Below are 14,965 nucleotides of genomic sequence, written 5' to 3'. Positions count from 1 at the left end.
CAATTCTGTATCTGCTACATCGCCTCCCACAGCCCCTCTTTGCTGTCCTAATCTCTGGAGCCTTGCTCTTTAGCCTCTGTCTGTTTGCAGGCAGAAGGGCAGCCAAGTGATCAGATCAGAAAGGGTTAACATAGGAGGAGCATTTGATTGCTCTGGCCCTATACTGACTGGAATTTAGAAGAATGAGACAGGAATCTCATTAAAACCTAACAAATGTTGAAAGGCCTAGATAGAGTGGATGTGTTAATGTTTCCTATAGTGGGTGAGTCTCCGGCCAGAGGACACAGCCTCAGCATACAAGGACGTCTCTTTAGAACAGAGATGAAGAGGAATTTCTTTTGCCACAGCGTGGTGAATCTGTGGAATTCATTGCCACAGACAGCTGTATAGGCTAAGTCATTGAGTATACTTAAAGCGGAGGTTGATAGGTTCCTATTTCGTCAGGGCATCAAAAGGTTACGGGGAGAAAACAGGAGAATGGGGTTGAAAGGAGTAATAAATCAGTTATGATGAAATAATAAAGCAGACTTGAGTAGGCCGTGGTCTAATTCTGCTCCTGTGTCTCATGGCCTCTCATTCATCTTATTTATTCTCCTTATGATTTTATACACTTCTATGGAATCATCCCTGGCCTCCTACACTCCAGAGAAAAAAGCCCCAGCCTATCCAGTCTCTCCTTATAACTCATGCATTCCGGTCCTGGTAACATCCTTGTGAATCTTTCTGCATCCTTTTTTGCTTAATGACATCTTTCTTATGTAACCAGAATGGAACACAATATTCCAAGTGGGGTTTCATCAGTATCTTGCAGAGCTGTAATGTGGCATCCCAATTCTTGTACTCAAATGTTCTGACTGATGAAGGCAAATGCTTTCTTCACTACAGTCTACCTCTTCACCAGTCAGGAAACTATGTACTTGTACACCTTGATTTCTGTTCTACAACACTCCCCAAAGCCCCATCATTTACTACACAAGCCTTGCACAGGTTTACCTTTTCAAAATACAACACTTCACCCTTATTTGTGTTATATTCCACCTGCTATTCCCTGGCCATTTCCCCAGTTGATCTGGATGCTGAAGAAATCTTACTCGACCTTCTTTACTGCCCACTACACCATTAATTTTGATGTCATCTTCAAATTTACAAACCTCACCAATTATATTCTGAAACAAGTCACTAATATAGATGATGTACAAGTGAAAATTACTGTATGATATGTTAAGAAACTGTTGAATTAATCTTAGCAGTAAAATCTGATAGACTGGAAAATCTGCCAGTCCAGCATGTCCCAAGACTGCCAAATAATTGGGAGTTTTGAATCTGTAGTAACATCCAGAGCTCAACTTTGCAACCAAAAGAAATGCTAATTCTCATCCACAGAAGTAATTAGCCAATTACTTCTGCTGCATTTTGGAGGTTGCATTTTCTGCTGCAGTTCCTTAATGTTGTTATAGCTAGGAGTGGGAGTAGGGATAAGCTCCCACAACCTATTAAATGCTCCTAGTGGCATGCATCCCTGACAACCAAGTCTAGCTCCTGGCCATCACACGTGGATTAGCTACTGAGACCAATAGAAACATTTCTATTGATGGGAGAAGGGTCAAAGGCAGATTACTGGTGGCTTAATGCTAGCTGCTTTGGGCAGATGGAGCTCATCCAAGAGAAGGAAAACTGATCTCAAGCCTTCACTGCCTTGAGGACATGCTCACTCTTGGGAAAGGTCTTGGGAGTAAACACTGAGGGGAAATCTGGGGCTGGAGTCCCTAAGGCAGTCCTACATTGAGTTCAACACTGAGTGGCAACTCCAGTGATGCCACTGGTACCAAACAGTATTAAACTCTGCCGATCATTTGGATTCATCAGCTGTGCAGAGGGGGACGCCTTTACATGGGCAACAGCTTGCTGTCCATGTCATACTGTCTTGGCTTGCATATCACAGACAGCTTGGATGTAACATCCATGGTCAACTCGAATCAATGGAAATCCTTAAAGTATTGCTGCAAAGGATAACATTTGTTGCCCACCCCGAATAGCCCAACTGCTTTTTTGGTCAATTGCACTGGGAAAGTGTTAGACCCAGCTATGGTGAATGAACAATGACGGTTGCAAGCAAGCATATTTAATTTGGAACGAAGCCTGCAGGGAAAGGTGGCTCCCATGTGTCTGCTGACCCAGTTGTGGGCTTGGCAGGAATTGTGAGTAGCCGCAGCAAGTAACTGCAGTACAATTTTCAGATAGCAGAGTGCAAGCATGGAGCACCACTGGAAGTGAATTCTGTGATTCAATACCCTGCTATTTTCACATTTGCAGAATTAATCATGGTTTATTATTGTCACGTGTAGTGTAAAACTTTGATGTTACGATATGGTCTGAATATATGGCAGGTGAAACAATGCAACAAGGTAGTACAAAAGTAAAGCAGAAGAGATCTCTAGAGCTGATGGTGAAACTGCAGTTATTTATTTCTTTTTAGCCTGGGTGCAATCTGTGAGCTGGCCACCAAACTTGGGTGCAGTCTATTGTTCCATAACTAAAATGTCTCAATTCTACATTACTCCCTGAACCTCTGAAGACACATTACTTCTGCAATGCTATCACCAAAAGCCTCTGCTGCTTGTGATAGCTGAATTGCCCTCCTGTGAATACAAGAACTCAAAATAACCAATCCTCTCAGTAGAGAAATCCAAATATTGTAAATATGAAAATATCTGCAGGAGACAACTACAGCATGATTTCTCATGGCTCAAGGTATGTGCAATACTAAAAGTACTTCTGCTAATCCACTTCAGTCATGTCCTTCCTTAATGCTAGTCTATTGAATGTTCATATTTAGAAGCTTACTACATTAAAGGAAAATAATTTCATTGCTAAAAATAATGAAGACATTTTTTAAATATTGTTTTGGCACTAGGGGCTAGTTGTAGAATTTGTAATCCCCTTGACAAATTAACAAACTCCCAATACAATTTGATACATAATTATACTTGCATCAGTGCCGACTGAACAAGTACAAGCAAGTAAATACTATATTAATAACGATCTTTTAATTCTATGAATTCATTCAAATCGACTACAATCTATGTGAACATGAAGCCCCAGGCTGGAGGTAATGATGCAGTTGTCAGTATTGAAAGGCTGGAAGGCTTTAAAAACGTGGAAGTTTCTTGGGAGAACCTCTCTTTGCCCATGAAATGGAGATCAAAACAGCTGGGAATTCCAAACTAGCACATGGCACAGCTGCAAATATAACAGTCCAGCTACCTCAGCTCAACTATTATAGAGTTTTGGGTATTGAAAGGAGTATTGGCAGTTTCTGGCTCAAATCCAGACAGTTGTTTTCCCAATGACTGGAAACTTCTCAGCTTGCTTCAATTCTGCAATGGAATCTGAAATCACCAGATCAATTAAATCCAGTAATTTTTCTTCATTTATTGCTTCTGAATTTTAGTTTTATTTTCTTCCACTATCCAATCGCTAATATCTCCCACTCCTGCAGAAATTTGCTTTCATAACATACTGTTGAAGAGGACATGGTAAAGTTTGCCTATTTCTCCAGTTCTAATTAACTGAACTGAGCTGTCCTTTTGGTGGGTCTGGAGTCTCATATAGAGGCTAATCCAAATAGAATACAAAACAGAAACAGGTCATTGACCCATGATATCTGCGCCAAATGATGTGAAATTAATCTAAATCTCCTCTCACTGCACATGATCAATATTCTTCCATTACATACCTATCTAAAAGACTCTTAAACTACACTATCATATCTGCTTCCACCACCCGCCCTGGCAGCTGATTCTACGCATCTGCACCGCAAACAGTGCAGGCAAAAGTACAAGTTACAGTACCTTTTAAAAGTACTCAGCCCCCAACCCTTTGTTCATACAAATGAGTATTACAATCATGAATTTTGATCTATTTAACTGAAAATTTGTATTTGTAAATCACATGCTCCTTTTTAAAAAAAAATATAGTGGAACCCAAATATCAGGGAAAATTGTAAAGCATGAAAAACCAAAAATTCATAAACTGAAATGTTAGCAGTTCAAAAGAATTCAACCCCCTTTGATTAGTACTTAGTTGAGGTACCTCTAGCAGATATTATAGCCCAGTAGTTTTCTTGGATAAGTCTCTATTAACAATGCACAAGATGGAGCAAGATTTGCCCATTCCTCCTTGCAAAGTTGCTCAGGCTATGCCAGGTTAATTGGGTGGTGGTGGACAGCAATCTTGAGATCTTACCCAAAATGTTCAATCAGGTTAAATTCTGGACTCTGATTGGGCTTCTCAAGGACATCAATTTTCTTCATTTAAAGCCACTCCATGGTTGCTCCAGCAGTGTGCATTGTCCTTCTGAAGGACAAACTTCCTATCCAGTTTAAGCTTTCTGGCAGAGGCTAGCAGGTTTTTATCCAGGATCTTTCTGTTTTTACCTACATGCATCTTTCCATCAATCTTGACGATGTTTTGAGTCCCTGCTGCTGAAAAGCATCCCCACAACATGATGCTTGCTCCACTATATTTTACAGTAGGGATGATGTTATCTATCTGATGCACAGTATTAAAGTTACGCCACCTTTCTGCTTAGTGATGAGATCAAAATGTTCCACTTTAGTCCCTTTGACTACAAGATCTTCTTCAACATCTTTACAGCATCTTCTAAATGACACTTTGCAAAACCTTTATGGGCTAGGATATGTTTTTTTTAAGCCAGGGTTTCCCAATGGACCCTTTGGTTAACAGTAGGGATCTATGGCATAAAAGATAGGGAACCCCTGCATTAGGCTTACCATTTCATATATATTCTCCTTGAATTTCTTTCTCTTTGCCACTTGAAATCTGTTATTTATCCCTTCCTGCATTTTCCTCATCTGGTTCATATTATCTCACTCTGCACGGCAGAGCACAAATACTAATACAGCGCTTGCTTAGGCATAATCAGAAAAATAAAATTAACCTTTCATTTTGATGATTTTATTTCCTGTATTTATAAACTAGCATCAAAACCTATGATTTAAGAAACAGAAATTAAACCAAAATATTTTTATAAGTTTACTCTTCAGACTCAGCTGCATTCATTTGCAAATTAGGCATGGAGTGCACAAGAATTTATAATAAGCATTTTTCTAAGTACTTGGTTTGACAGCACCTCATGATCAAAGTGCAGTTCCCATTAGCATTGCTTAAAAATAGAACGATGCAAGTGTGAGATTTTTCCAATACTAATGACGTATGTAATCACTCTATCGTGAACGGCATCACATGGGCAAAAATGCTAGGGTACAAAGATCACATGGTCCCTGTTGAATTCACCACTGTTTGAACTCACGTTGACTATACAGGTGCAAAAAAGGCAACGGACAACCCCATCATTGTGCTCAGTGTGTAACCTTGCATATGAGTGTGAAGGGCACGGGAGGGGAGCTCAGCAACAATGGCCAGGGTTACTAACCTTCTGAGCTTCTGTAACAGTCTCCTCAGGCTGCACAGCTGGATCAGGCTCCTCTGCTGGCCAATTACCCCATTCTTCTGTTGGGGCGTTCCAGTCTGAGCTTGGATCAGCTGTCGAAATTCCATCTAGGAAAAATGATGGGCAAGAAATTAAATTGATTTTAACAATTGTTAATAGCGACACAAGAGACACGAGATGCTAGAATTTGGAGAAAAATAAAATGTTGGAGTTCAGCGAATCAGGCAGCATTATCTATGGAGGGAACTGGACCATTGCCATTTCAGGTAGAGGACCTTCATCTAGAATGGCCACTGTCCATTTCCCTCCAAAGATGCTGATTCACTCTGAGTTCCTCCAGCAGATTTTTTTTTTGAGCAATTGTTTAAGTTAGCTTTAACCATGAAGAATATGCAAAAATTAAGGTGTATAACGCGTTAAAGGATAGACAAATTAGTGTTTTAGAAGCTAAAATGTTATTTATACACAGCAATTACTTTGAAGTCCAATGTGAGACATTAATATTGAAATATTAATATAAAATACTGAACTTAAATTTAATAAAGTAGACACAGTTTGTGGGTTAACCATCAGAGAAACTTATGGACCAATGAAGCCACTACTATTTCCACTGATCCTTTCCATCTTTTTCTTACTGAACTGTAAAAAGGAGAAACTGAACATTATAAGGAGTAGATTTAGACAATCTGATGACACAAAATAATAGTTTGCTTAGAAAACCAGGCAAGCTAAAGAATCAACATCTTATGTCAACCACACTGCAGATGGGCAGATGAAATTGGAAAGTGAGCATCTCTTCATAAAGACCAAGTACAAATCTTTTGTTTTCTCATTAACATAAAGTTAACATGTTTAAAACAAGAAAAAAAGGAAAAAGACAATCTGAAGCGACAGAAGAAACAATTTAGAATGTTTTAAAAATTCTACTGGTACTCAGGTGCCACCAGGTTCAGCATTAATACTGGCAGAGATCAGAACAAATGCCCAAAATAAATACTAGAGGGATTTCTACTGCTGGTAAACAATTCTTAACCACACTGGGGAAAACAGCAATTATAATCACAATGTACCATTATGGCTTAATAGAACCACGTAAGGGAAGATGGTGTCACTTAGATCTTGATATGTCCCAGAACAGCTGTCTATAGATACAACTTAGCCTCAAAATTATTTGCAGTTCAAAGGCACTGCTGCAAAGGTAATTGGGTTTTAATTCACATCAGAAAGTTGGGCATTTATATCCCTTCATGTCAAAAATGTTATGAGATATCCATCAGTAGATTTAACTAAAGATTGGTTAACAACCTTGGCATCAGTGGCAATTGGAGGCTGAAGGATGACCTTAGAGATTTATAAAACTGAGGAGCACAGATTAGATAGTCAGTCTGTTTCTTAGCTAATGGAATTTAAAACTAGAACATACAGGTTCAAGAGCAAGGGGAAAGATCTAAAGGAGCTCTCAGCAGCACTGTTTACCACACAGAGTGTGGTGGGTATATGGAATGAGCTGCCAAAGATGCTGCAAGAGGTAGGTTTAATTGTAATGTTTAAAATACATTGGGATAGGTACAAGGAGAGGAAAGGTTTAAATATGGGTCGAATGCAGACAGGTGGGACTAGCATAGATTTTCATCTTGATGGGCACTGATAAATTGGGCCAAAGGGCTTGTTTCCATGCGCTATATAACACTGTAGTCTATGAATTTTTATATACAAAACATTTTCTTTCAAGAATCTTTATTAAATTATCCCTTCAATCTACAAAGCATACAGACTACATTCCCATTCAATACCTGACCTATTAAACTTCAAGATGTTCTGCAGCAAAAGCAAGATCAAAACTACTACTAATAAGTTTTGCTCAAAACGCAAAGAATTCAACCAACATTTGCCCCCTCCTCTCCACAGGTGTCAAATCACAAGGGTGACATTCTCATCAAACATGAGAAAATCTGTAGATGCTGGAAATACAAAGCAACACACACAAAATATTTGAGGAATTCAGCAGGCCAGGCAGCATCTATGGAAAAGTAAACAGTCAACATATCGGCCGAGACCCTTCATCAGGACTGGAAAGGCAGGGGAGAAGTCAGAAAAAGAACATGGGAGGAGGAGATGAAGTAGTAAAAGGTGGCAGGTGATAGATGAAAATGAAAGAGGGGAGGAGTGAAGTAAAGAGCTGGGAAGTTGATTAGTGAAAGAGAAAGGGCTGGAGAAGGGGGAATCTGATAGGAGAGGACAGAAAGCCATGGAAGAAAAGAAAGGGGGAGGATCACCAGAAGGAGGTGATAGGCAGGTAAGAAGATAAAAAAAAGATAAGGAGATAAGATGAGAGAGGAAACCAGGAATGAGGAATGGTGAAGTGGGGTGGGTTAATTACTGTAAGTTCATGAAATCAATGTTCATGAATCAGGTTGGAGACATGAAACAATTTTGTCTCACTTCCATGAAGGATGTCCAGTCACTTTACACTTCCATCCACCATTAGGAGGGCCCTAAAGCTCTCCGCTTCTTTCTGGACAAAAGACCCAACCTGCTCCCCCTCCACCGCTTTCTTCTGTCTGGCGAAACTGGTTCTCACAATCAATAAAGTCTCCTTTGGCTCCACCCACTTCCTTCAAACCATAGGTGTAGCCATGGGCACTCGCATGGGTCACAGCTATGCCTGCCTTTTCATCGGTTATGTGGGACAGTCCATGTTCCAAGCCTATACTGGCATCGCTCCCCTACTCTTCCTACAATACACTGACCACTGCATCGGTGCTGCTTCCTACATCCATGCTGAGCCTGTCAATTTCATCAACTTTGTCTCCAACTTTCACCCTGCCCTCAAATTTACTTGGTCCAATTCCAACACCTCTTTCCCCCTTCTCAATCTCTGTCTCCATCTCTGGAGACAGTTTATCTACTGATATCTTTTATAAATCCACTGACTCTTACAACTATCTGGACCATACCTTTTCCCACCCTGTCACTTATTAAAATGCCATTCCATTCTCTCAGTTCCTCCATCTCTGTTGCTTCTGCTCTCAGGATGAGGCTTTTCGTTCCAGAACAACTGAGATGTTCTCCTTCGAAGAAAGAGGCTACCCTTCCTCCTCCATCAACACTGCCCTCAACCACATCTCCTACATTTTACATACCTGCCCTCACTCCATACTCCTGCCGCCGCACCAGGGATAGGGTTCCTCGTGTCTTCACCTAGCACCCTTCTAGACTCCATGTCCAGCATATAATTTTCCACAACTTCCGCCATCTCCAACAGGATCCCACCACAAAACACATCTTTCCCTCACCCTAGTTTCCACTCCCTTCTCCACTCGGTCCCTCCCCACTGATCTCCCTCCTGCTACTTATCCTTGCAAGCAGAACAAGTGCCATACCTGCCCCTACACCTCCTCCCTCACTACCATTCAGGGCCCAAAACAGATCTTCCACATGACACATCACCTGTGAGTCTGTTAGGGTCATCCTGGCGTGGCCTCCTGTATAATGGTGAAACACAACGTAGTTTGGGAGACCATTTTGTTGAGCACCTTCACTCCGTCCACCACAAAAAGCAGTGGCCACCCATTTCAAATCTACTTCACATTCCCTTTCTGACATGTCGGTCCATAACCTCCTTTACTGCTAGAATGAGGCCACACCCAAGTTGGAAGAACAACAGCTTATATTCCGTCTGGGTAGCCTCTAACCTGACACATTACTTCCGGTAATTGGTGACCCCCTCTTGTCCTTCACCATCCCCTATTCCTCTCACCTTATCTCCTTACCTACCCATCATCTCCCTCTGGTGATCCTCCCCCTTTCTTTTCTTCCATGGTCATCTGTCCTCTCCTATCAGATTGCTCCTTCTCCAGCCCTTTATCTCTTTCACTAATCAACTTCCCAGCTCTTTATTTCATCCCTCTTTCCTCCCGGTTTCACCTATCACCTATCACAAGGAGATGGTGGTGGACTTTAGGAGCTCTAGGTCTCATATGGAGCCAGTGATCATTAATGGAGAATGTGTGGAGCAGGTTAAGACCTACAAGTATCTGGGAGTACAGTTAGACGAGAAGCTAGACTGGACTGCCAACACAGATGCCTTGTGCAGGAAGGCACAGAGTCGACTGTACTTCCTTAGAAGGTTGGCATCATTCAATGTCTGTAGTGAGATGCTCTATAGGTCAGTTGTGGAGAGCGCCCTCTTCTTTGTGGTGGCGTGTTGGGGAGGAAGCATTAAGAAGAGGGACGCCTCACATCTTAATAAGCTGGTAAGGAAGGCGGGCTCTGTCGTGGGCAAAGTACTGGAGAGTTTAACATCGGTAGCTGAGCGAAGGGCGCTGAGCAGGCTACGGTCAATTATGGAAAACTCTGAACATCCTCTACATAGCACCATCCAGAGACAGAGAAGCAGTTTCAGCGACAGGTTACTATCGATGCAATGCTCCTCAGACAGGATGAAGAGGTCAATACTCCCCAATGCCATTAGGCTTTACAATTCAACCGCCAGGACTTAAGAACTTTTTAAAAGCTATTATTAATGCTTTTTGAGATAGTGATTTAGATGCATATCATATTTTTTTTTACTGAGTTAAGTATTGTATGTAATTAGTTTTGCTACAACAAGTGTATGGGACATTGGAAAAAAAGTTGAATTTCCCCATGGGGATGAATAAAGTATCTATCTATCTATCTATCTATCACCTGCCACCTTGTACTACTTCCTTCCCTCCCCCCATTTTATTCTGACTTCTCCCCTTCCTTTCCAGTCCTGATGAAAGGTCTTGGCCTGAAATGTTGACTGTTTACTTTTCCACAGATGTTACCTGGTCTCCTGCGTTCCTTCAGCATTTTGTGTATGTGTAATGCTCTTCAAAACTTATCACAACAGTCATTTGCTCACGAAGAGTGAAATGTCAAACTATACACCATCCAATCTTTAGGTGGGTCCAACAATCATGGGGAGTGTGATTAAAGGCAAAGAAAGTGCAGCTAACTTGTCATTCACAAGCAAAAAATCAATACAGTTTCTGTACAGCAAACAAAATTCCTCAGCAATGTTAAATCACCCTAAATCAGAGGCAATTGAGTGACAGCTTTACTCAGTATTGAAGTGCTCCTGGTGGTTTGAAACAGGATCTAAAATACAAATTCCCTTGATGAAACCTACTTCCAATTTAATTTTTTCTAGTTCAAGTTATATAACAATTTTAATAGTGCAAAAGCTTTTAATGACATACTTCACTTTACATATTCTGCCAAAGAAGTGAATTAATATCTATGATAATTTATGATTAGTTTGCAGCTACAGTAGGCAATTTAAATACCCTTTCTGGCTTCTGAGTTATCAAGCACAATTTTAGCACATTTAGTACACCTAATTAGTAATAAAAACACAACATACTTATCCCAGACCAGGCATCGTCAATGGAACTAGGAGTTGGGTTAGCATCCCACTGATGATCAGTAGAGCTTGGCTGGGGAGATGGTTCACTGGTGTTACCTGTTAGAATGGAGAATGAGAGATATTTACAAGATCATAATGTCTTAAAATAACAGGTTTCAAACACAGCTCCACAAGATTTTGTTCAATTGATGGATTACTCAAAAAAAAGTATTGAAGTTCCATTAATATACATACTCAATATGCCACTCAACGTCAGTAAGACTGAAGTATTACTGATCACTGTATCATAGATATTAATTCTACTTATCTGCATTTGGTCTAAAATCTGTATGCCTTGTTGATTCAGGTTCCTGACTATGTGGTTCTTAATAATTGTGAGAATCCTTTTCTCCACCACATGCAGTGTATTCCAGATTCCAGCCACTGTGAGAAAAACAACCCCTCAGATCCACTCTAAAGCACCTTGTATTTTATGTTATGTTATGTATTTTATTTTATGTTATGTGATGAGACTATTTAATTCAAAGTTTGGGAGAATTCTCCCTTTTGCAAAGAAGGGAGAAATTAAGAAAAAGTGCAGCATTTGATGAATGACCAAATTAATTTATTAGCAACAAACAGTCAAATTTTGCAGGATGGTGCGTAGAAATCATCTGCTCAATACCAATCCTAAAGAGAATTATAACTGCAAGTCACAACTATTATGTTCTGATGGACATGCTGAATTTTCAGTACAGCAGAATTTTGCTTTTGCTTTCTGGTGAAAGTAGTTACTGTACTTCTCCCAACAGAAATGCTGAATGACCTGTTGAGTGTTTCTAGCATTGTTGGGTGAAATTAAATGCAAGGGAATGCTTTGAATATTCTAGCAAAGAGTAGTTATTAATTCATTGATCAATCAGTCTCATTCACACCAGGATGCTGCCTGGATTAAAGAGCACGTCTTTTATGAGAAAAGTTGAATGAGCTTGGCCTTTTCTCCAGAGAAAAGGAGTATGAAAGGAGACTTGGAGGTGGCAATGATAATAGCAAAGGGTCAGCTTTTCCCCCAGGATGACAATGGCTAATATCAGAAGATAGTTTCAAGCTGATGTGGAGGTAAGTATGGTGGGTGGGGTGGATGTCAGAAGTAGTTGCTTTTTAAAAAGAAATAAAACACAGAGTGCAAAGTACATGGAACACACTGCTGGGAATGGTGGTAGAGGCAGATATACTAGGGACATTAAAGAAAGGCACACTGATGAAAGCAAATGGAGGAGTAGGTTAATAGGTTGGCACAACATTGTGGACCAAAGGGCCTATGCTGTGCTGCTCTGTTCAATGTAATTGCCTCTTTTATTTTAAACAAATAATACCTTTATGTCCAAAATGAGGTCAATGACCTCAGGAGCTTAGTCACAATCTTCAAGTGCCTTTGAAGTTAATTTAGAAATAATACTCATACTATTTTACAAAATAGTTTCCATGTTTGATTTAGCCAAACTTACCATCGTGGGATGATTGAGAATGACTTAGACTATTTATTTTCAAATAAGAATCCAAGCTAGACAAACAGTTTAGTTACAACAACCAAAGCAGTTTTAAAACAATGCCACAGTGACAGCAATTTGCAATTCTACCTCTACTGCAGACACAATAGGGCATTCAGACTTTTCTGTCATAGAACTCTTTAGCACAGAAACAGGTTCGTTTGCCTGACTCATTCATGTTGTTGAACTTACCTTCCTGAACTCCTTCGGCCCTATCCCTCTAATACTTTACTATCCAAATATTTGTCTAAAAGTCTTTCAAATGTTGATATTGCACCCACCTTTACCACCTCCCATCCACATATACCCAGCCACCCTCTGGATAAACCCCCCTCACTGCCCTCTTCAAATCTTTGGTCTCACCCTAAATCTATGCCCTTTAGTTTCAGACTTTTCCAGCCATGGTTAAAAAGACCATGTTCTATGCCTCTCATTATTTTATAAACCTCTATAAAAGGTTGCCACTCAGCTCTCTCATCAGGGAAGACAGTCCCAGCTTATCCAGTCTCTCCTCAATATGCAAGTCCTCCAGTCTTGGCAATGTCTTTGTGAATTTTTTCTAATACAATAGTTTATCTTTTTTGAAAAACGAGATGCCCTATGCCAATTTTGACAGATTGTTGCAATTTCAATTGAGACTTTGTGTACACTATAACAATGACTTCACCAGAAAGGTAAATGATTCAGCAATGAGGCAATTAAGGCATGTACCGTGAGAACAGATGAAGAGGGTTCAGGGGAGTTAGACGGAGATGTCGCTTGCATGGGAGCAATTCAGTTATAAGGAGAGAATGGATAAGACCATAAGATATAGGAGAATTAGGCCATTTAGCCCATCAAGTCAGCTTCGCCATTTCATCATAGGTGATCCAATTCCCTCTCAGCCCCAATCTCTCACCTGCTCCCTGTATCCTTTCATGCCCTATCAAGAATCTATCAACCTCTGCCTTAAATATACCCAATGATTTGGCTTTCACAGTCACCCATGGCAACCAATTCCAGTTTCACCACTCTGGCTAAAGTAATTCCTCCTCACCTCCATTCTACATGGCCATCCCTCTATTCTGAGCCTTAGAATAGGAAAGCAGAGGAAACATCCTCTCCAAATCTACTCCATCAAGGCCTTTCAACATTTGACGTGTTTCAATGAGATCGCCCCTCATTCTTCTGAACTCCAGTGTGTGTAGGCCCAGAGTCATCAAACACTCCTCACATCCAGAATCATTTTCATGAAGCTCCTTTGAACCCTCTCCAATAAGTATATCTTTCTTAGATAAGGGGCCCAAAGCTGCTCACAATATTTCAAATGAGATCTCACCAGTGCTTTATAAAGCCTTAACATTATTTCCTTGCTTTTATATTCTAATCCTCTTAAAACGAATGCTACAAATTCACCTTTAGGGAATCCTGCACAAGGACTCCCAAGTTCCACTGAACCTCAGATTTTTGAATTTTCCCTCTCCATTTAGAAAATAGTCTACTCTTTTATTTCTTCTACCAAAGTGCATGCCTATACACTTCCCGACACTGTATTCCATCTGCCAACTCTGGTTTTAATTTCCCTGACACATGGGAAGCAGATGGGTGCCCTGATAGAGGTCCATAAATTAAGGGGAATAGATAGTAAAAAAAAATACCTTTGTTCCTTGGGAAAGAGTGTCTAGGAAAAGAGGGCTAAGGCTTAAGATGAGAGGTGAGTGGCTTACAGGGGATTCAAATATGAATATTTCTCCACGAGGGTGACTGGAGTTTAGAATATATTGCCTGTAGAGGTGGTGGAAGCAAACACAATGAGTATTAAAGAAACATCTAGACAAGTACTTATATTGTTCATCACAAAAGACTACAGACCTCATGTGGTTATATGGGATTAGTATACATAAGCACAATGTAAATAGGCATGTTGTGTTGAAGAGCCTGTTCTATGCTGTACTGTTCTGAGACTTCAGATCTTAATTTGCTCCTTTCTTTGCAAATGACACCATTCAGTGAAAGAAGGGAAAGCTATTTTTTTTACATCCAAGCACAGAATCACTCAGCTTCATTCTAAAATAACCTTCCTGGGCACTTCTGCAAATAAATTTTCGTAGGGAGCCAACAAATGCCCCTGATAGAGTAGCAGTTAGCATTACATTATAACGACACCAGCAAACCAGATTCAATTCCACTGCTGTAAGGCATTCTCCCTGTGACAGCATGGATTTTGTCCCATTTTCCAAAGACAGAATCAGATTTATTATCACCGGCATGTGACGTGAAATTTGTAACTTAGCAGCAGCAGTAAAATGCAATACATAATATAGAAGAAAAAAAACACAAAATAATAATAATGAAAAATAAATAAATCAATTACAGTATACATATATTGAACAGATCAAAAATTGTGCAAAAAACAGAAATACTTTATACTCTATCACGTATTTGCTGCACAAATCACTCTCTCACCTAGAGGGGGTCAGTTGTGCTGTGAGGATTACATTCCTTGACTTCTCTAGTGCCTTTAACACCATCCAGCCCAAGATCTTAAGGCACAAACTAACAGAGATGGGAGTAGACTCTCACATGGTGGAT

At 40.2% G+C, this 14,965-nt stretch overlaps 1 protein-coding gene across 1 annotated transcript in view; it reads right to left on the bottom strand.

The window, feature by feature from the left end:
- The window catches only part of mtdha (metadherin a), a 94,418-nt gene that overhangs the window by 22,480 nt on the left and 56,973 nt on the right, over window positions 1-14,965 (bottom strand). The window contains exons 7-8 of the mRNA XM_073046185.1: window positions 10,863-10,961; window positions 5,456-5,580 (exon numbers count right to left, since the gene is read on the bottom strand). Of these exons, the coding sequence (XP_072902286.1) occupies window positions 5,456-5,580; window positions 10,863-10,961 (224 nt within the window). The remainder of the gene's footprint in view (window positions 1-5,455; window positions 5,581-10,862; window positions 10,962-14,965) is intronic.

Source organism: Hemitrygon akajei, chromosome 1, assembly GCF_048418815.1.
Source record: "Hemitrygon akajei chromosome 1, sHemAka1.3, whole genome shotgun sequence".
NCBI classification, from domain to species: domain Eukaryota; kingdom Metazoa; phylum Chordata; class Chondrichthyes; order Myliobatiformes; family Dasyatidae; genus Hemitrygon; species Hemitrygon akajei.
The sequence above is the reverse complement of the archived record's forward strand: the minus strand, read 5'-3'. Positions and strand labels throughout refer to the sequence as shown.